Source organism: Silene latifolia, chromosome 2 (genome assembly GCF_048544455.1).
Source record: "Silene latifolia isolate original U9 population chromosome 2, ASM4854445v1, whole genome shotgun sequence".
Taxonomy (NCBI): domain Eukaryota; kingdom Viridiplantae; phylum Streptophyta; class Magnoliopsida; order Caryophyllales; family Caryophyllaceae; genus Silene; species Silene latifolia.
In genome coordinates, this window is record NC_133527.1 from 185294902 (window position 1) to 185317068 (window position 22167).

Genomic DNA, 22167 nt, shown 5'->3' on the forward strand with positions numbered 1-22167 from the left:
CCAAGATTAGTTGTGATTCATTTAGGCTGGACAAATGCATAATTTGGTCAGTTTAGGGCAAGTCAGATTCGATCTCAAGTCTATTTTTAGTATACTGTTTTCTCAGGTCTTTCTATGGCGGTTTTTGTCAATTCATTTTAGTATACTGTTTTCTCAGGGCAAGTCAGATCCATTTTCCTCCATTTCAGTTACGTCGGGTATAGTATAGCCATTTATTAGGACGTCAAAGTTTATGCTATGGCGGTTTTTGTCAATTTCGACGTAAATTATCTTGGTTGTGATCACAAAATTATCATTACAGTTGAGTTTGGTCATTCTGAAACAAGTCATTTTTGAAACAGGCGTACATTTGTATGACTTTGTACACGAACGGATTGTGTCGTCGTAAAATTAATCATTACGCTATAACTTTGCCAAAGAAGTAACTAGACTGTAGTTTATATACTTCATTCTCAATCCTTTATTTTTGGTTTTTCAGACATTTACGCGACCATAATAGTATTCAAACGGAAAAAGTAAAGTTTGCAGAATTTTTTTCTTAATTGCATATTTTAAATTTTGAGCCAATATTTTTTTGTTGTTGTAAACGACGCCACGTGGATAAACCAGGTTATAAGCTAGGTTGCACGGACACTCCTCATAATCGGTGTTCCCGTGTCGGACACCTGTAAAGCCGTGTCTAACTTTCATCTTTTATTTGGGCACGTGTCCGACGCGTGTTCTTGGTATTTTGAGCCGTGTCCATGGTATTTGAACACACCTTCAAACGGAAAGTTGAATTTAAGGTAAATGGCGTGAATTGTTATATGGTTGAATTTGGTGGGCAAATGATGTTCTTTAGACAAGTAATGAGATGTCGAAATAGATTGATTATAAGTTGGTTTTTGGTTTTAGAAATGAGAATAAGTTAAATTTAACATCAAATTTTACCTTCATTTATTTAAATTTAATATCAAATACTTTTTCAAAAATAAAATCACACATATATAACTACAAAATATATTTTTTATTAAATTTAAATAACGTGTCCCGTGTCCTAAATTTCATGGGATGCCGTGTCACGTGTCCGTGTCGGTGCTACCTAGGTTATAAGTACCACATTTTGCGATTTTATCAGTTAAGCTAGTGGATATCTATATACTTTCAACAAATCTTAATTCTTTTATAGTACGTCCTATAACATAAGCTGTCCTAAATAAAAGAGTCAGCCCAATCATAGAACACAAAGAATTTGTGGGAGATACTATCCGTCACAAACTTGTGACGGATAGTGGACGTCACAAGCAAGACGCTTTGTTTGCGGAGTCTCTATTTCTACCAAAATTTAGAATCAAAGTGAGTAGGAGGGGGCTTGTGAGAGGTCTTAAGCTTATGATCATCACAAACCAGACTTATTGAATTTCTACCGCGTTCGCTTGTTATTGCTATCATCTCCTATACTCTTTTACTTCAAGTATCCATACAATTATACAAATCTTCGCCAAGTGTAAAAAATGCAAAACTGAATATATATATTTATAAAATTGATTTTAAAAAGTTTATATTTATAGACTATATCCAATACTCCGTCTCATTTTTGTGATTTAGCTATTTTTGTAACCTGAAAAGAAAGAAAGAAAAAAAGAAACACAAAATCTCATTACGGCACGTATCCGTCACTTTGGAAAATAGAGGAGAGAGGGAAGTACATGGGGGTGCCCCCACCTTGTCCCCCATATCCGTTTTGTGAGTGACATTATCCGTCACTTGCTCCGACCCGTCTTGTCTTCAGCAAGACTAATTGAAGAAGAAAAAGGAAAGAAGGGAATGGGCATATTCGGTGGCATAAGGAAGTTTGGCCGAATAAACCCCGGGTACAGTACTACGAAATGAATGATGGAATGCTTGTAAGCCAAACATTCGTCCGAAAAACGACAAGAAGAAAAATAGAACTACTAAATGCTGTGAGTAGGTGTCGCGGTGGTCAAGTCACCCTCACCTCTCTCTCCATAACCCAAAATCACGCTCTAACTAATAATATACCCCTTTTGCCTGATTTTCATAATAAAATCTCAGTTACACCCAATATACCACGTTATCGTAAGGTACGGAAATCTGGTACACCCGGTTTTCGTAGTTAAGAGGAGTTGATTAACTAATAAATTGAAGGGTAGATATGGAATTAATGGAGATGGCGAGTGAAATGTTGGTGTCGACTGGTGAAAATGCAGCGGAAAGTGGTACCAGACTTGCGTTTCGTTGGGGCGTTTCCTTCTCTTCCATGTTACTTTCTATCTCTCTCTCTCTCTCTTTGTTTTTATTATTTTCCCCGTCCCAATCATTTATTTACGTTTGTATTCTTTGTATGGAGTATAAAGTATTTTAATCTAATGTAAATAAATTATTGAGACGGAATGGACTGTATTATTCTTATCTCCCGTTATTAGAGTAGTTGATTCCTTGTTAGACCGCAGTACGATAGCGATTAAAAAGGGTGAACAGACTATTAAAGGGAGAAAAAGGATCACGCATCTGATTACCTCAGACCCTTTTAGTTACGGGCCCGCTTTTAGTTATTGAGCATACATGTATTTTTTCTTTTCTCTGAGCATACTTGAATTTATATGTATAGCTTTTGAGCAATATTATATATATATTTTTAGTTTAATGTTTAAGCTGAAAGTGCTCAAAAAGTTTTTGAGCAATATTATAAATTTTATACTAAAACTCGTATACAGTAATATTTAAATCAAAACTCAAAAACTTTAGAATAGAACTCCGAAAGCACACAATCAGATGTACTACATCTGATGTATTGTCTATAAACTGGAAGGGAAGGTCATAGTATGTTGCCTAAGCGGTTTTATTTGAGAATTTGTGGAATTTTATGGCGTAACGTCCTTGTTTTGATATCGGATAATTGCTGTAGTTATTTGTAATCTTCACTGTTTACTTTAATGCATAGTTAGGAATGTGCATAATATGTCATTGATACCTTTTTATCATGGCTCAATCAAAAGTGTGCAATACGAGTTCATATCCGGGTACTGAATGCCATAAATTCATGAAATAGTTTCATGTTTTTGGCATTCATGAAAAACGTTTGTCAAATTGTCGTATTATGTTGAAACATCGTGAACAATGATAATTCAAGATTAGAACAATGAGACCGAATTTTAACAAGCTTTCTAAAGCTACCACGCTGCCACGCATGGTTTGAGGTTCGGCCAACTGACCCTTGTACCGAGTTGTCTGTACTGGAACAGTCCATTTGTGGACTAGGTTGTCAGCATTCTTTATAGTTGAACTCATGGAACAAACTCAAGTATTTTTCCCCAACTGCAGACTGAACCTTGTGACGGTAAGAGAAGGGGTTGAGTAGGAAACTGTTTCATCATTTATGGAGTCGACCAGTCGAGACTCAACAGACTTGTTAAGTAGAATACTGTTTCATCATACCTTGTCTGTATCCCCAAAAGATATTAGGAACTAGGAGACGATATGAGGGTAGGCGTTTGCTTGAAACCATCAGGCACACAGGCTTTTCATGAAATGAAGTAAACCTTTTGGTTAAATAGGAATTTGAGTGAAATTGATGAGTTTTGCACAGAAAATCGTTGCGCTTTGCTATCTTATAATGGAAGAGTTAATTGCTATAAACATCATCCAATGAATTAGAGGATTGTTCAGTAAAAATTTTAGCACCAAATTCGGAAACTCATGTTTATAGTTTGCTATTTTAACTCTGAGGTTACTTGGATAGTTGGATCTGAAGTTCATCGTCCAATTTCTTTGTTCGTTTTAGTCAGATTTCTCAGTAAAGTTCTCTCCATGTGTACATTTTTTTTTAATCCTATCAAGATCCTCTCTTTACATAAAGAGAAACAGATGGTTCATTTCACATCAATGATGTGTATTCATTTATGGATATCTAATCAAGATGAATAACCAACAACTTTCATTAGCTTTCAAGGTAAAATATAGACCCATTGATCACAGCCATGAATAACCATTGCAGGGTTCTTTTAGCTTTGAACTTGATTGGGAGAAGATCAGGGCTTCAAGCTACATTTCTGGCGCTGATTCTTGTTACGAGTCTCCCAGCTGTGATTTTCCAGATATTAAGGTGGTTCTCAACATTCCTTTGCAGGCCTATGGTTTTGTCAGATTAAAGTTGTGTTTGTAAAACAATGTCACTGATGAACATGTTCCGTGTGTTTCAGAGGACAATTTGGTTGCTGGGTTGCTTTTCTTTCTTTCGCTGCCAGTTTCTTTCTTCCTTCTATTTATCCTAATATAGGTAAGAAAGAATCAACTGTCATACTGGATATTCTGTTACGATCTCCATCCATTTTTATTGTCCTAAAACGTCAACAGGAAAATTGTTGTTTTCAAAATAAAAACATGACTAATTCTACATTGTGTTTGTACATGTCTAGAGAAAATAGTTGTCAAAGTCTGCATCAGTTATCCATCAAAATCAAATATGGATGATAAAAATAGGATGGAGAAGTACTTGCTATACATGTTATGATGTGAAATTCATTTGTGCAGTTTCACGCTTTCTTCTATTCGTTGTTATACCGGACTGGCTGGCTTACGAATTACGAGAGGGCGTTGTCGGTGGTGTGTTCTGTTTGATACTTGCCGTTTTGCTCATCATAACAGAGGTTCATGCAACGGGAGGATGTAATTTTTCTTGCAATTGGCGCTGCTTAGTATATTGGTTCAGTATGGTTCTTCTCTTCTTCTTTACGATTCTTTGCTTATGTTTAGAACCTTGGTGAGATGCTACAAATGTGCAATCCTAGATATGAGTTTGATTTCTTTTGGTAACTAGGTTGTTTCCTTAATGAAATTCATTTTGAAACTTTGGTTCCACTGTAAATTTTGTATATGTGCTCATTAATTATTTGTATAGATTGGTCATCCAAAAACTCTCTTTTCTTTGAATCAACGTATAGGTTACCCCTGACATTGGCGGGAGCCGTTTGCTACTCGAAACCTGAGTAATGCTGTCATTGTTGTGTATTGGTATCAAATCTCGATTTGAGAATTGATCTTGAACTTGGTCATTGCGGATGGATCTCAGTTGTTTCTCTATAAATGCGTTCTATACGACCTCAAAATGTAGCCTCAGTAACCTCTATAACCAACCTTGATGACTCAATCGTCAGTCAGTGCTGTGACCGATATTTAAAACCATCATATAGATTATAGACTAGAGTATAGATTGCATTTGCTTGGGAAACAATTTTGGAAAACATGTTCGAGGTAATGACTTGACTGTTGTATTTTTGTAGGTTTTGTTATTTTTACATGTGGCATCAGAATTATTCCTCTATTATCTCTTACTAGTCAACCTCTGAAATTTTCAAACCATCAGATAAGCATATTAACAAGAATATTTTCTTCTGATGTGTGTGCCAAGTTCATACTTTTTTCTGGGTTGAAATGAAGTCAAAGCAGAGTAGAAATCAACTGCTGCTGCCGTATCCTAATTGTTAGCTTCCTTCGGAGAGCAAGGCTTGATGAATACTTCTAAGCGGCCTTAGAGGCTTTGACATGTTTGTACGTGCTACTAAGACGTGTCATTCTTTTTGTCAATGTGTGTTGTTTTCCACTTTTCCCTCTTACCCTGCAATTTGCGGGACTTATGGAGTTATTGAAGCACTGAGTTAGTATTGTAATTGTGTTAAGTTGTCAATGTGTGTTTTCGCATTAAAATTAAATTTATTTGTAACCCTACTAATAAATAGAGGAAGTAATGATCGTATCCACAAATTCCCTTCTCCTGTTTGTAAGAATATGTGTGCTGCGTGATTTTTTTTTTTTTTTTTTTTTTTAAGAAAATGCTCTTTGACCGAGCCAGTTGCTACTTGCTACTGCAGAACTGTTCTAAGCCCAGACCTCAAGTGGCTCTTTATTTTCTCATTTAAATGTAACCACTTGAAGTTCGTTAATAATATTACATCGGCTTTTTAATATGTGCCCTTAAGTCACACATTAATAAGTAATAACCTATATAAAGAAAAATTTGCAAGAATATATCACGAGAAGTTGAAATGTCAAGACTGTCAACTAATATGTACCGATTACATTCATGCTCCTAGCTCGTGAATCGTGATCAGGTTTGACCTGCTAGGCTGCTACTGTGTTGTTTATTCTTGACTTTGTAAATGGCAAAATAAGCTCTGAAGTTCTTCTAAGTTGTATATATATTACTTTTCCCTTTAGAAAAGTAATAAGAGAAATATATTCAGAATAATACAACTATTTTGTCATTTTAAAAATTTTGGTTTTTATGAGGTGAGACAATGAATGGCCTTTGAAACTTCCGTTATTTGATGAATGTGTCAATTGTGAAGTATATTCAAAACAAACTTACCACTTTCTGACTTTCTGTCTATATCAATTTACAAAAATAAAAGCAGACTATCACACTTCTTTGCTTCCTCATTAGATAAACTTCGTCAGCCTAGCAAATTCCTAAAACATTCTCTTATAAAATCCTCAAGTATCAATCATAGTATAGCATGCATCACCCGTTGCTATCAAGGAAAATCTTCTGTGTGTGTAACACGCTACGCTTTTCTTATATGTATGACATTTTAATTTTTAGTTTTTAAAATTTGACAAAAAATTGAAGTTCTGAATAACAATTTCAGTTGTTGAATAGAAAACTAGGTCTCTCAAATGTGAAAACGGTATATATAAAAGGAGTATAATCTTACATATTACAAAATTTCTATGAAGTCGTATTATTCATATACTAGTGCTTAATCCAGCTTCATTGAAGCCAATATGGGTGGTCTCTCATTGGTTTGTGTTTTTATCTTTGGCTTGATTTACCATCTTTCTTTGGTCACTGCACAGCAGCCTTACACTTCAAAAAGCTGTGATACCTCTGATAAAAACCCCTCTGATCTCGGCTACAGTTGTAATGGTGTAAACAAAACATGCCAATCTTACCTCATTTTCAGGACTGTCCCTTCGTACAACAACGTGTCTACCATTGCTTCCCTAATGTCTGTCAAACCGTCTGAAATATCCGCTATCAACCAAAACATCTCAGAAACCTTCACCATGGCCACAAACACCGAGGTCATCATCCCCGTCACGTGCTCTTGTTCAGGTAAGTTCTACCAAGCCAACACCACTTATGTTGTTCAAACTGGTGATAATTACTATGCCCTCTCTATAGACATATTTGGCGGTCTTACCACATGTGATGCAATAAAAAGTCAGATAACTGATCCAAACATATCTCCTAATGAAAGGCTTACTCTGCCTCTAAGGTGTGCTTGTCCTACAGAGAAACAAGTTAGTGAAGGGATTAGCTACCTTATGAGCTTTGCAGTCCAATCAGGTGATAGTATTTCGAGCATTGCTAATAAATTTGGTGCCAATTTAAGTCAAACCCTTGAGGCCAATGAGAAATCCGAGCAGGATTCTATCATTCAACCGATCTCCACCCTTCTTGTACCTCTCAAAGCCCCACCAGATAGTTCAGTTATGGAGTATCCTCCTCTAATACTATCTTCCTCACCACCACTCTCGTCTAACCCAACACCACCGCCTGCTAAGGGTGGAGACAAGAAATGGGCTTATTTTGGGGTAGGTGTAGTTTCAGGAGGCGTACTTGTTTTAATGGTAGGGATGATTGTATTCTTTGTGTTGTTGAGGTGTCGTAAGAACAGAACTGATATTGTAATTTCGTCACAAAAGTTTGAAACTCAAGAAAAAGCTCTTCTTCCGCTAGAGACTGAATGCTTTGAATTGAAAGATATATCTGGAATTGCTTCTTTGAAAGTATACAGCATCAAAGAATTGCAGGCAGCAACTGATAGTTTCAGCTCTGATCACTGGATTAAGGGATCAGTGTACAAGGGCATTCTTGATGGTAATCAAGTGGCGGTTAAGAAGATTATTGGTGATGTTGGTAAAGAGATTAGTGTTCTGAACAAGATCAACCATTTTAATCTTGTAAGTTTATTGGGGGTTGGATTCAATGAAGGAATTTTGTATCTGGTCTATGAATATGCTGTAAATGGACCCTTGAGCGATTGGATCAACCGAGACGATCCGCAGAAAAGTTTGAGTTGGCGGAACAGAATGCAGGTGGCTTTGGATGTGGCGATGGGTCTGAATTATCTTCACACCTACACAAGCCCGCCACTCATCCATAAGGATATTAAATCCTCTAATATTCTTCTAGATCCTGGATTTAGGGCCAAAATTAGCAAGTTTGGCCTCTCGAGATCAGTTAGTGGAACCGATGGTCAGTTCACTATAACAAAACATATAGTGGGAACAAAGGGTTATCTAGCTCCCGAGTATATGCGGAGTGGGCTGATCTCCCCTATGCTTGATGTTTACTCTTTTGGCGTTCTTTTGGTAGAGATGCTTACCGGAAAAAATGTGGTCCGTCTTTATGAAGAAGGGGTTAAAGTTCACTTACTAGAGGTTTTAACCCCTTTGGTTAGTAAGGGAGAAGGGAATGCCAAGTTGAGAGAATTCATTGACCAATCTCTTGGAGACGATTACCCGTCTGAAGTGGCCATGTCTATGGTGGTATTGGCTGATCACTGTTTGAGGAAAGACCCGGGAAGTCGTCCAACCATGGAGGACATTGTCCGAGTTTTGTCAGACATTGTCTGAAACGGAATCACTCAGCTGGGTGTCTAGTTCTACTAACACCACCACTAGGTCAGAACTGGACTAACTGTAACCAATTTCTTCTTATTGCCTGTATTTTTGTCCCTACTATGGAACTTGTGAACACACTTGTTGCCCTGAGCTCTCAGGATCTGTGTTGAAATCGTCTAATACGAAGATTGGTGCTTATTTTGCCCAAGATAATGGTGGTGATGATACTGTCTGAATTAACTGTACTCTGTTTAGTACTGTACTGTGGCACTGCTGCATGCACATATGTTAATATTTATTTGTATTTCCATACAGGATAGTTATAATGTTAATTGTACTTCTTTTTCAAATGTTTCTTTTTATTTCGTTATGAAACAATTTTAGATGACGACTAGGGCACGTGCCTCCTAGTCTTCCTTGTGTCCGCCAATGATTTGAGTTGTTACCCGTCTACCAGAGATAGCCGAGATTGGGTATCAATTCAGCCCTCGCAGCCTTGTGTTTTCTATAATACAGTAAATTGTTTGTTATGTGATGCGAATGGAATGTGTGTATATAAAGTATCTTACATATAGTGAATTTACCGATCCTTGTGAAATGGTAATTTAAGCGAAAAGTTTCTTTTGATACAAATAGAGTAATTTGTACACATTTTACTCTGTTACCGTCTTTACTATCCAAATACTCCTATTTAATAGGAAATAATACTGTCATGTAATGTAACTTGATCAACATCCTTCCTTTCTTGGAGGATGACTGGATGAGCAATTTCCACCATGCCTCGGGTTCGATTCCTATTCCGCGCCTGCATACACATAATTGAGAAAGTTGTTGAATTAATCAGTCATTTTGATATATATGAGTTCCAAATATTAGTGGAGAACTAGTCCTTTTATGTAGTTGAATAAAATGAATATTTGTGTATTATTAGACATTGGAAAATGTATAATGCTCTGCATGTTAACTCAACCCACGTCCCTTACAGCTTGGATTTTGTTCACTTGAATACTTACATATAACTACAGATGGTCAACGCCATACAGTCTGCACAATACATCTCTCATTTCACCTCCATTTTTTCCAAAATATTTTCATCAGATTTTCTTGAAAATGTCTTGAAAATCGTCCCTAGACGAACAACATATCGATTCTTGCAATCTTTCGTCTCTTTTTTAGTTCAGCTGTCATCTGAATAGTTCAGCTGTCTTTTGTATCTTCTTCAGAATTTCTGTCTGTAAAAAGCATTCTGAGTTTATTATTTACCTGCTAAAAAATCCATTTTTGATAATTAATATATATTCGAAAAAAATGTCTGTTGTAGGCATTGTTGGGGGTCTTGTAGGTGTAGTTATCGTCTTGATTATCATAACTATACTTTACTGTGTATTCTCACAGAAAACAAAGACAAATGCAGACATTCTACCCACAGAGACGTTCGAAGCATACGAGAATCCGATTTGGAAAAAGACAGAGGTCGAACACAGAGAATCCCTCGAAAGTTTAGCCAATATAGCTCAATCTCTTAAAGTCTATAACTTCATTGAGCTGCAATATGCAACAGATGAGTTTAGCCCTAATTCCTTAATCAAGGGCTCGGTTTACCGGGGCAAAATGAACGGTGAGTTAGCCGCTATCAAGAAGACAAAAGCGGATATGTCGAAGGAGGTCAATTCCTTAGCCAAGGTTAGCCATTTCAACATTATTCAAGTTCTAGGTGTTTGTTTCAATGAAGGGTACTGGTATCTCATCTACGAGTACGCCTCAAATGGTCCCCTCAGTGACTGGATTTTCAGCAACAATTCGAATGTCAAGTTCCTTAGTTGGACTCAAAGGGTGCAAGTTGTGTTAGATGTGGCTAGAGGGTTAAACTATATCCATAGTTATAATAGCCCTCCTTATGTGTGGAAGGATGTGAAAAGCAGTAATATTCTTCTCGACAGTAATTTCAGGGCAAAAATCGGTAATTTCAGCCCTGTAAAATCTGCAGAAGGGCAAAAGTCACCTGTAACATTAGAGAAAGTTTACCTTTCTCCTGAGTACAGAGATAAAGGACATGTCTCACCAAAACTTGATGTTTACGGTTTCGGAATATTGATGCTTGAGGTACTTACAGGAAAGAAAGCTGATGGGAATATATCAGAGATGTTACTAGGTGAAAAAGAGTCATTGAGAAGACTGATAGATCCAAATTTGAAGGAAAATTATCCTGAAGAAACTGCTGTATCAGTTGCTAGACTGATAGAAATCTGCCTGAATGGAGATCCGTCAAGCCGCCCCGACATGGAGGAAGTTGTAAAGTCTCTAGCCAAAGTATTGAATACTTCAATGACATGGGAATCATCCATTTGAGTTTCAGACAGATGAATTTCAAGGACCCATCAAGCTTCTTCTCCTGTCTGCTTTTTTTTTGGTGTAAAACGATCTGCAATGTCGCTTTGATGCGGTATCACCGTATAGTGACTTTATATACACGTGACTTTACCAGCTAAGTTAGCTGATATCTGCTCTTTTGTCTACTCTGTACTTTGTTGATATTAGAATTTTGCATTTTCCATTTTTTTTGCAACCAAAGATAATAGTACTAGTTTATGATTCTCATTTGGAAATTTCAACATATTATTTCTTGAGAAAATTGTTGATTACAGCCTTTTATAAACCTCATTTTGAAAATTACAGCCTTATATAATTTTTTTTGAAAATTACATCCAAAATATTACTTTTCTTCTAAAATTGCACCAACTTGAGGTTTTTGGTGATTTTTGATGATGTTTTCATGATGTATCCTTTATTATTTGAGAGCCTACTTACCCAGATTTCTTACCTCTCCTTGACACAAACCAATTAATCACCCCAAACATCATAAAAACATCATTAAAAATCACCAAAAACCTCAAGTTGGTGCAATTTTAGAAGAAAAGTAATATTTTGGATGTAATTTTCAAAAAAAATTATATAAGGCTGTAATTTTCAAAAAGTGATTTTTAAAAGGCTGTAATCAACAATTTTCTCTTGTTTCTTGATACAAAAGTTTTCAAGTCTGTGCATGTTCTGAACTTTGCATTTTCCATGTCTGATGTACCCCCGCTCGACAATCAAAGGCTTATGACACTTAGACACTTCATTTTAAGCCAAACACATCACGGTCTTTATAGAATAACCGAGATAGCACTAGGGCAAACACAGAATATACCCGCTCCTTCTGGGTGAACTATAATGCACATTGTACACAAATTGTATCCTGTCACTCTGATGCTACAATGAAAATTGCAGCAAAAATTGCATTGGCAAGCTAGAACATAATATACAACAAAGACAGTTAATTTCATCATTTTGCTTTATTTCATACATCAACAATCATGGAAAAATGAGTTATATTCATTTGGTACTCATTTTACACTCACAACCGACAACAGAAAACTTCATGTATAATCTATACAATCTGTAACGTCTCTCGACTCCTATGCCTTCCTTTTTTCCTCTTTTTTTGGTATATATATATGGGTATAACAAGATATTACACAAGTATATGTTGTATGGTGTACTATTTCTCGAACATTAGGGAAAGGTTCCCGTCAATCGCATATGGTCTAGGGTCCTCCTCAGTCCATACTTAAGCACTGCTTGGTTACCCAGTCTAAATCCCTCACCATAAGCAGCTGATGTATCAGACTCGATTTGATGTTTAAAGAAGTCACCAAGTTTCTTCTCAAACTCAGATCGTTTACCTTTCTTCGAAGAGTTACCGCTTGATGATGATGATCCAGACTCCGATGATGACGATGGTGTGACACTTGTACTGGTAGACCCCGCCATTATTTCGGACTCCAACCACATATGAGCTAATACTTGGCAGATCCCTTCTTCAATCTCGGGTTTCAGGTTTGGATATCCATTAAGCCTTAACCATGCATGCATCATTTCATGAGCTAGGATGGATCCGGTCAACAGTCTGTCATCATAGGAAACAGAAGCAGCCACAAGATACGAGCTGACATTAGCCTTTTTGCTTTAAGGGTCCGACCGTTTTTAATCTGACATTTATCCTATAAAGACACAGGAGGTTTGCATGACAAAAGTAGAGGAAAAGGTGCAATTAGATGATTATTACGATTTTCAGCCTCCTGTCGAACATATGTCCATTTCATTTTAAAAACCCTTAATATTTCAATTTTCTAATTAAGGGCATCCGCAATGGTAGTAGCTCATTGGTACTATGATTGACACATCGATACACCTCATCAGTTAAAAAATAAATCCACCTACAAAATTCAACTCATCACATTAATAAGGATCGAGCTAAAAAGCTACCATTGTGAATGCCCTAATCTCCTATCCTAGGTCTGAGTAACATAGATACTTGATGAAAGTTGGGACTTTTGAAGGTGAAACAGTGGTGTAAAAGGCCAACCAATTCTTGTGTCAGGAAGTGGTTGAAGAACATACCTAGGAAGGCCAAATAGGATCAATATAGCTGTGACTTCACAACGACGGACCAGCCTGTATGGCTCAGTTATCATGTCAATAATTCGGTGACCACCTCCAATCCTTGGCCGCCTCAGAATCTGGTTTTAGAATTTCCATTTATTTAATTCAAATCACCTGAGCTGAGTTTATAGCAGTATCTCTAAATGCAAGATGTAATGAGCTTCTCACCGTGCGGACAGTTTGTTCTTCTGATAGGCAGAGCCCTCTTGTCTCCGGCAAGTGATGATGCCCCTACAAAGGATGGAGATAATAATTAATTAGCGAGATAATGAACAAAATAAGTGTGATTATTTTTCACACGACTAGGAGATGCAATAGTCTCTTACTGGTTTTTCCCCTTCCATAGCCTCGTTTAGTGCTTGCCTCTCCACCAAAAGCAAGGGTATTTGCTGTTCCACTTTCATATTTAGTCCTTCATAGAATTCTCGAATCTCAATGTAGAGAGGTTGGCATTCATTAGTATCCATGATTGAAGAGTCAAGGCACTCTAGACATAGCTTTCTACCGTCATCAAGTACCAGGTATTCAGTGTCCCTTGGCTGTATGAAAATTGACACGTCTCATGGAATTAGCCACCGCAAGTAACTAAAACTAAAGTTTGATTCTTCACAGTTTAAGATCAATTGCAAATGATAGTGATCCTTGAGAGGGGTTAAGACGTCTTTTTACTAACCTCCATTCTTTCGCAGCTACAACACCGTGGAGTCATATCACGTTCATGAGAAGGGCAATACTTTTGCATCCAAAAAGGATGTGCTCTATACTCAATCAGTCCGGTTGCATTTGTTGGGATCTGTAAACACAGAAAAATTCTTGACTAAAAACAAGCATTGCTCGGTGCCGACCAAAACTGATGTAATAATGGATTCTCATCACATGAACACACGTTTCCCAAAATTTGGTGGAAATTATGCAATTAGAAGGAAAATATGGCAAATAAAAGGACAGACGGACAGCCAAAAGTTCTGTATGCTTAATGCTCCAGTCTTAATGGTCGAGAGAAGAGAGATACAGAAATACTTTGCACATATCTTCAAAAGTAGAACATCCAATTGACCAGATAGTAACAGACCCGGACCCGAAATGATCATACCTGTTCCGAAGTGCATAATATTTGGATGCCAGTCTCATATGCGACCTGGTGATCCATTTGACTGGTTTATTCAAAAGCAGCAACATCATGACTCATGAGGTCAATTTTTCTAGAAACAATAGCCAGGGGGGCTAGTAGTGGCTGTCACCCCAATATCATGACTCAGTATGACATTAGGTCTGGAACTCGAGTTTGAGCCTTAAAAAGCTTACTTTTGCAGTTTGTTTGTGTGTCTTTGTCTATGTTACTAAGTCCTATAGTATTTTTCCCCTCAATCTCAATTTCGGGATCTCCCATTGTTTCTAGGCATATATTTGTTCGAAGGACACCAGCCATAAATAGAGTTTACGGGCATCATGCTACACAATGAATATCCTCAGCACCGTATAAAGAACCATGTCACGTACGCCATCCTTATTCATACTTTCATTATTGCCTGCCTTAGATTCACTCTTTTTATCTTGAGTAAAACTCATATTTAGAACAACTGAACAAAGGTAGGGGGAAAAAAGAAACAAATTTTGAGAACTAGACCTACAAACTAAAGCAATCATAATCAATGAGAGACTCAGAGGCTTACATAGTTTCTGCAGACATCACACTTTGGATGGTGCTGCTCCTTGTAGCAGGACTTATGAAAGGGACGATTCCGAGACATGGAGAACTGGAGCAAGAAAATGTGACATTTAGGTAACGAAAATGATTTCTAGATTATGATGGAAAAAAGCAAAATGGCTCACTAAACTAGGCTCAGCTTTTTTTTTTTTTTTTTTTTTTTTTTTAATTGAGAAATACCAGCCATGTAATATAATTCTTGATATAATTTTAAAAACTGGGTAAATCCGGAAACAACCCCTCTGTGTTGTTAACAGAGAAGAAAGGCTGCTAATTTCCGACCTGCCTTTACAATGGAGCCTATGAGACAATGAGAACTTTGTTGTTGGTTAGGTAAAGAAAATCATCAGAGAACAATAGACATCAATCTGCAAACATCTAATAACAGTTGACAGTGGTTCTAACCTCATAATCAGATATTGGCTTGCTACAGACATGGCAACGGAAGCATTCTGGGTGCCAAAACCCTCCCATACAGCTTAAATATCGTCCATGACCAATATCAGCACCACAACCAGTACAGCTCCTGCTGCTACAACATAGCTTGAACATTAGCCATGGCAACTGTACCAAAACCCTTCTAAATGGTCTATGTAATAAAATAAAATAAAAAACCTTCTAAATGGGAAAATAATATCCTAGCCATTCCTATTGAGAATTAAGTTCTTTGCCACACCATTTGGTATACTTAAAAGTTTTTCAAGACAATAAGTTAGGATTTTAAAAAAACTTATATAGTTATATCTGTTCGGCAGTCGGGACTTCAGGGTCGGTTGCCAATCCTCAAAACCAAATCGTCCATACGAACAGAGTTGGTTCATGAACTAGTTAGCCATATGCTTTAAATATGAACCCAACAACATTCTATGATCTCAAAACCATTCCCCAAACCATATCAAACACCGTACCGTCCATCACTCGTTCTGAATATTGAAATATGTATTTACTGAAGAGGAATGTAACTATTCATTTTTCAAGGTAGATCTTTGATGCAACAATGTGATGATCTATCAACTAACAGTAAGACCGTAAGAGGCGTCCATTACACATGTTTCATGAAGTTCATGCATGCAAATAAGGAGTGGAGTATAATGAATACCACACAAGTTTGATGCCACAAGCAAACTAAGAACAAGATATAGGCAAATTTCTCCTTCAGGATTACTGTAGAATGGATTCTTCAAAAAAACAAAAAGAAAAAAAGAATAGATTCTTCAAGATTACGTGTCTACATTGTCTCGTACCCTCTACTAACAAAGCAGATCATTTGTACTTTGTAGACATTTTTTGCGACAAAACACAACTCAGGGTTCAGATTTTTAATTAAAATTTTCATCAAATTTCTGAAATGAAATTTAATTGTGCCAAATATCATCAACAAAACATGAAGTACGATGTTCCAAATAAGCCCCTACCAGCCCACAAACCACCCTTGGCAAGAAGGTTCACTACCCTCACTTCTTTTAGAAAATGTAATGTTTTTTTTTTGTCCCCTTCAAGCTGCTTAAACCAGCAGCAAAAATCTATAGAGCTGATGTTTGTTTCATGAATGCGAGGGCTAGGATAATTTACAATTATTCCAAAAGAAGGTGATAAAGAACTCTGGTATAAGACCTGGATCCATAGGAAAAGAAAGGATATGGTTGCCCCATATTTCCACGATCATACCGGGGAGGAGATCTGGGAGGAGGAGATCGCCATGGAGATTTCGGAGGAGGAGGAGGGGATATTGGTGGAGATTCAGGAGGATGAGGAGGAGATCTGGGAGGAGACTCCATATTCAGACTTTCTTGAAGAGCTTTGGCAAGTAGTTCATCTTCCTCCAACTGACAATCGTGATCTAGAAGAAGATTCAAACAAAATTGTTCATTTTACGCATAGAAAAATGACCATTAGCTCATGAAACCACACTAAGATTTCCTCAACCCATAATCACTAAGAGGAAGATTTAGAATGAAAAAAAGAGCATTGAAAAAACAAACAAGCTAAAGAGACTAGTTATAGCATCACGTAAGCTATAACAAAGAGTCTGACAATTGAACATCGTGATATCATACTGTGAAATAATTTACACAAGGAGGAGATAACTTACCAATCACCTTCTTCCCTTTGGGATCTTCTTCCTTTTTTTCATGTTGTATCTCCTCCTCTGCTATAAGAGAAAGTGCAATTGCACGATCAATATCTTCATTGTCATAATCCGACCATGTATCCTGCATTTGGTGTCCCCCAATAACAAATTGTAAGCTGCTGACAAATGAGATTGCAGATATGGAGGATATGGTAAGTCATACAACCAGTCTCGCTATTTCATTTATCATCAGTCTAAATAATGCCTACAATCCTACATTGTGTCAGATTTTCATCTGCACATTAGTTCCTTATCATCATCATCATCATTATTATTACCATCACAGGCTTTGTGCCTTGCCCCCGCTCCAAGAAGGGTATGGGGAGTCGGGACCATGCCACTTTTCTCCTCGCATCAATAGAGAGATTGTTTCCAATCGACCCTTAGCTAATAAGGGATGGTTAATGAGGATAATAGTAAAATAATTCCATCAAAAGTTCATTTGCTGAACATATTATCTCACAAAACCAACAACTAAAACTACAATGCACAATGAATGCAACTGATGCAAGAGGTTAATGAGGATAATAGTAATTACCCCGGAAGTGGTCGGACCATCCCAATGTGGATCTTCTCCATATCTCCCTGGATATTGTTGCTCTTCCGAAAATCTATGATGATGGCCAGAACCTCCAAAAATTTTACTCAGCCAACCCATAACAGATGAAATTCTCTCTTCTGATGGATTGGCAGGTATAATACAATCTGCACATGATTTCCCCGAACCCCGATTCCAAACAATAAAAACTTTAATCAATCATCAAATTACAGAATCCAAGAATTCAAAACAATTAAAATAAATTGTCTGCACTTCCTAAAGATTAAAGCAACTATCTTTAAGTAACTACACCAACTTAACAGGAAGAAAATTCAGCAATCTGGCAATACAGTTGCATAATGTAACCCAGAAAGTCAAAATTCACAGTAAATACATCAGAATTCTTACAAAGTAATTATGGGTAACAATGATTATCTTCAAAGAATAGCTACAACAATCACCTGAATTGCATATGCTAACTAAAAATGCTCAAAAACCCAAATTTGCAAAAATTGATAACAAACCAACTGCAAAAGTACCCACTCCCTCCGTTCCGATCAATAGTTATCTTTAGCTACGTTTGAAAAAATAACTATTAATCGGGACGGAGGGAGTACGAGTGTACTACTACAAAACTTAAGTAATCCTTAAAAAGGTAAGACAAGAGTGCAGCAAAAGTGATTCTTTTATGTTTTCATGAAAAAATGGTACATTTATTTTAGAATGTAAGATGCTATAAATTGATAAAAATAAATGTCAGAGAATTAAACTCACCACCTATAAAAAAGATGATGTTGGATCAGAAAATTGCAGAAAAACATGATTAGAATTTAGAGTACATAATTCTAGATCAATTTGAAAGGAGAGCCTCACCTCTTTTTCTACTGTTCATTGTATTTTAGTATGTGAACTATCAGACAAAGCAGATAATTAATTAATCAAAGCGTCTTGCTTTGATGATGACAATATCCGTCAAGTTCAAGACCTTCACATGATAAAAGCGAAGTGGGTTGACAAGTGGAAGGAAAATGGAAAGACCTACGATATTGCCACTGCGATCCTGAGAGAAGATGACTATCCGTCTTGAACATGACGGATAAAAGTGCGTCTTCAATGAGATTTTGTGTTAATGATTAGGTAATTTTCTTTTCTATAAAATATTAATTTTTGTGGGGTCTTAGAAATGGACTTTCTTGGTTCAACTTCACCTAAAAATTGACTCAAAATTCTGCAATTTTATCAATTTATAGAATTAAGTAACATTCTAAAAACACAAAATCTCATTGTAGACGGTACATATCCGTCTATAACTAAAAACGGGTCAAATACAATACCACATTCCTAATAGATGACAACAAAGAAAGTGGAGTGGTGGGAAATTTAAATATGTCACCACCATTTGTTTATTTGACCGTCGTTTTTAACTATAGACGGATATATCCGTCTATAGCAAGACTAGTTGTTCTAAAAAAGTTTAAACAATGAAGAAATGCATTTTTTTTCCTTAACTAATGCTAAATAAATAAAAACTTTTTCGGGTTGAATCAAAATTTACGTGCCAAATTAAGATCGATGTAAAGGTATATGAACATGAGTTGTCGTAAATACATCATATTACGTGATTATTTCGGAGTAGACAAACATTCCAAGTGTCATGTTTGAAATGCAAACTTAAGCACACAAGGAAATGAAAATGATATTTACCCAAATATAACATGACCCAACTAAGACGAATTAATATCGAGCTTAGTATCAAGTTTGATTAAGCTCGAGTACAAAAGAAAAAATAAACCAAGCTTGAGCTCGAATTTTTGGAATTAAAGCTCAATCTTAACTGATTTTTCTTAAACTCAAGTTTTCTCGAACGTTTTTCCCTGAGCATGATTAAAAGTATACTAACAGAAACTGATAGATTCAAGAATGACTCAAATTTATGATTTAACTCGGGTTTGACTCTTAGCTCGTTAAGTCTTACAAACTTGAAGTTCGAGCACCCGTTGTTGTTATATCCTTTATATTTGTCCCCCTTTACAAAATATTAAAATAAAATAGTAAAACGAAAGATATAACAAATATAAATTTAAGATATATTAAAATTTAATTTAATTAAAAATTATTGAAATTAGGCTAAATCATCAATTACTCCCTTTTATAGTACACTTTTTCAAAATTACTCCCTTTTATAAAAAATTTTAAAAATTACACCCACAAAATTGCTGAAATTTTTAAATTGCTCCCAAATCCCAATTTTTGTACATTTAGGACGAAAATGCCCTTGATTCGCAGAATTGGGTCATTTTGTTTGCTTCATATCTGGAGTTTTACATAGACAAAAATTACGTTCTTTATACGGATAGAATCTTGAAGAAGTCTACTTTCCAATGGCGTTGGAATCAATAAGTTTTACCGTGTGAATTTTGCCCAACAAGCCTTCAAAGATTGATACGATTTTAAGACAGATTTTGCGTCATTCACGAGAATTGCGATTCCCGACAAACTACAAATCACCCGAAGTCTACCTTACCAATTCGGAAACTAGACTCAAAGGGCTACAACCATGTGAAAGGGCGTTTACATTAAATCAAAATAACACCATGGAAATGGCTCCTCAATATCGGACACGAAACGGAAAAAAGGAATTTCGGTCTTAAAATCGTATCGTCTTTGAAGGCTTGTTGGGCAAAATTCACACGGTAAAACTTATTGATTCCAACGTCATTGGAAAGTAGATTTCTTCAAGATTCTATCCGTATAAAGAACGTAATTTTTGTCTATGTAAAACTCCAGATATGAAGCAAACAAAATGACCCAATTCTGCGAATCAAGGGCATTTTCGTCCTAAATGTACAAAAATAGGGATTTGGGAGCAATTTAAAAATTTCAGCAATTTTCTGGGTGTAATTTTTAAAATTTTTTATAAAAGGGAGTAATTTTGAAAAAGTGTACTATAAAAGGGAGTAATTGATGATTTAGCCTTGAAATTATTCTAGAAAAATATAAACGAGCTCAAACACACTTTGTTCGAAGCCTCATTGTGCTCACAAACGGCTCAAATTTAGTTAGGTTTGGCTCGAATTTCAAGGACTTGTTAAAGCTGCTTAACTCATTTACATTCATAATTGCCCGATAAGGGCTCTATTGAAAGAAACACGTCCCTCTTTAACAAATAAAGTTAAGTTTTTGTTCGATCAAGATGATATTGAGTAAAAAAAATTTAGAGCATAATTTAAACACAAATTCTCATTGAAGACATGACATATCCGTCACAAGTTGAAGACGGATACCATTTTACCTCACAATGTACCCACTTTTTCTCTCTCTGCAACACTATTTATGTGATCCCCTTTCTCCACTAACCCATTTTGTTACCATTTTATCTCACAAAATATCCGTCACAAATGGTAACCCGTCACAAGGGAGACCAATTGTAATTTAAAACATAGATCAAAAAAGATAAGCTTTACGTGGATTAGAATTGACATGGGAAATTCTTGGTGTTTTATATTTCTTAAATACAAATTCTTATTTCAGGCTGTTATATCCGTCTGAAATGGTCAGACGGATACCATTTTTTCTCACAGAAAATCTATTTAGGGTGTGAGTGGGAAAGCACATGGGGTGTCCCACTATTCATATGCTTCTCACTTGTAAAAGGTCTTATTACGATCTGAAATAAGGCGGTCTGAAGCAAGACGGACTGTTTCTTAAAATCATTGTTGGTTTTGAAGTAGTTAATCCTTGTCACTTACGGTATATCACATGTCCTTGCAAGAAAAGAGTGCCAAAAGAATAATGGTGAATATACAATGTCATGTTGGGTCCAATTGTGGCCCACGAGCCACGGGTATTACGAATTGATTGCTGATGACTCATGACTGATGTCCTACGTCGGTCATAACTCATAGTGATGGGTTAAATTAAATTATACACCGGTGTCCTGATTATTTGTTTACATATTTAATTTGGATATCTCTGTTAATTATTTACCTTTCTATTTTGGGAATGTTTTTAATGGATAATTTGATAAATGGTTTCCTACCTTTTCCTCATTTTTTGGGTCAAAACCAAAGATTAAAGGACTCAGAAATTAAGGATTGTTTTGATGAAGATGAGCCTCCGGAATTAGTTTGAGTTGCAAAGTAACGGAACTGGTCGCTGTTGCTGATCGCCTGTTTCCGTCTTGCAAACGGATCACATGCCTGCAAATGACCGAAATCTTTTCTTTTTTGACACTTAAAACAGTTACATCTGGATTATCTTACAGTTGCATCTACAACAGTTAGCATCATGTATCAGATGATTTTGGATTAGGACCTTACCGCGCAAAGAACAGATTTAACAAGGGAAGCACAGGTATGATCAGAGACGTTCATGCCTATAAATTGATTGTGCAGCTGCTTATCTTTAATCAAGTCACAACACACACTGACACTGTACTCGCAAAATCGTAGTGATGAGTTCCTTTTCATTGGTGCCCCTATTTTGAAACCAAAACAGAAACATGAAAGGGAAAACATGCACTAAAGGGACCTGGAAAGAAGGCTTACTCATGTCAGTACATAAGGGAAGCGGCGAGGAATGCTGCAGGAGAAGCAGACAACGAAACAAAAGGAAAATTGCAGGAAAACCAGTCATTTTGGGAAACTAAGAAAGCTTTTACCAGGAAAACCACGTCTC

At 36.4% G+C, this 22167-nt stretch overlaps 4 protein-coding genes across 19 annotated transcripts; 3 read left to right on the forward strand and 1 right to left on the reverse strand.

Moving 5' to 3' along the window:
• Nucleotides 1-1874: 1874 nt before the first annotated feature.
• Nucleotides 1875-10262, forward strand: LOC141643729 (cold-regulated 413 plasma membrane protein 4-like). 3 transcript variants are annotated; one of them, XM_074453014.1, is made up of 5 exons: nucleotides 1875-2262; nucleotides 3998-4105; nucleotides 4203-4279; nucleotides 4534-4710; nucleotides 10024-10262. In XM_074453014.1, exons 1-5 carry the CDS (start codon nucleotides 2156-2158, stop codon nucleotides 10152-10154), a joined length of 600 nt encoding a protein of 199 aa, XP_074309115.1. In that variant the 5' UTR covers nucleotides 1875-2155; the 3' UTR covers nucleotides 10155-10262. The 3 variants fall into 3 exon arrangements, with proteins under 3 accessions (XP_074309115.1, XP_074309114.1, XP_074309116.1); XM_074453013.1 differs by lacking the exon at nucleotides 10024-10262 and adding an exon at nucleotides 5283-5760; XM_074453015.1 differs by lacking the exon at nucleotides 10024-10262 and adding an exon at nucleotides 5411-5581.
• LOC141643726 (lysM domain receptor-like kinase 4) lies at nucleotides 6207-8688 on the forward strand. Its single transcript, XM_074452998.1, has one exon. The coding sequence runs from the start codon at nucleotides 6784-6786 to the stop codon at nucleotides 8638-8640; it is 1857 nt and encodes a 618-aa protein (XP_074309099.1). The 5' UTR covers nucleotides 6207-6783; the 3' UTR covers nucleotides 8641-8688.
• LOC141641778 (lysM domain receptor-like kinase 4) lies at nucleotides 10240-10977 on the forward strand. Its single transcript, XM_074450426.1, has one exon. The coding sequence runs from the start codon at nucleotides 10240-10242 to the stop codon at nucleotides 10975-10977; it is 738 nt and encodes a 245-aa protein (XP_074306527.1).
• A 967-nt stretch (nucleotides 10978-11944) lies between these two features.
• LOC141643727 (protein DA1-related 1-like) lies at nucleotides 11945-18444 on the reverse strand. 14 transcript variants are annotated; one of them, XM_074453004.1, is made up of 11 exons: nucleotides 18364-18444; nucleotides 17491-17657; nucleotides 16914-17034; nucleotides 16490-16661; nucleotides 15227-15347; nucleotides 14787-14870; nucleotides 13787-13906; nucleotides 13440-13652; nucleotides 13282-13344; nucleotides 13072-13190; nucleotides 11945-12577 (listed from the first exon to the last, which is right to left on the reverse strand). In XM_074453004.1, the coding sequence occupies exons 1-11, from the start codon at nucleotides 18380-18382 to the stop codon at nucleotides 12184-12186; spliced, it is 1593 nt and encodes a 530-aa protein (XP_074309105.1). In that variant the 5' UTR covers nucleotides 18383-18444; the 3' UTR covers nucleotides 11945-12183. The 14 variants fall into 14 exon arrangements, with proteins under 14 accessions (XP_074309105.1, XP_074309104.1, XP_074309103.1 ...); XM_074453003.1 differs by having other exon boundaries at nucleotides 15227-15350; XM_074453002.1 differs by having other exon boundaries at nucleotides 15227-15353.
• Nucleotides 18445-22167: the final 3723 nt, after the last annotated feature.

Excerpts from the sequence above, each read along its gene's own strand:
- LOC141641778 (XM_074450426.1), top strand. The coding sequence starts at position 10,240 with ATGAACGGTGAGTTAGCCGCTATCAAGAAGACAAAAGCGGATATGTCG.
- LOC141643727 (XM_074452999.1), bottom strand. Across the intron at positions 16,662-16,913 it reads CAAAGGGAAGAAGGTGATTG|ATCACGATTGTCAGTTGGAG; the intron begins GTAAGTTATCTC and ends ATCTTCTTCTAG. Across the intron at positions 13,907-14,786 it reads GTGATGTCTGCAGAAACTAT|ATCCCAACAAATGCAACCGG; the intron begins GTAAGCCTCTGA and ends CTGTGTTTACAG.
- LOC141643726 (XM_074452998.1), top strand. The coding sequence starts at position 6,784 with ATGGGTGGTCTCTCATTGGTTTGTGTTTTTATCTTTGGCTTGATTTAC.
- LOC141643729 (XM_074453013.1), top strand. The coding sequence starts at position 2,156 with ATGGAATTAATGGAGATGGCGAGTGAAATGTTGGTGTCGACTGGTGAA. Across the intron at positions 4,280-4,533 it reads TTCTATTTATCCTAATATAG|TTTCACGCTTTCTTCTATTC; the intron begins GTAAGAAAGAAT and ends TCATTTGTGCAG. Across the intron at positions 4,711-5,282 it reads CTGCTTAGTATATTGGTTCA|GTTTTGTTATTTTTACATGT; the intron begins GTATGGTTCTTC and ends GTATTTTTGTAG.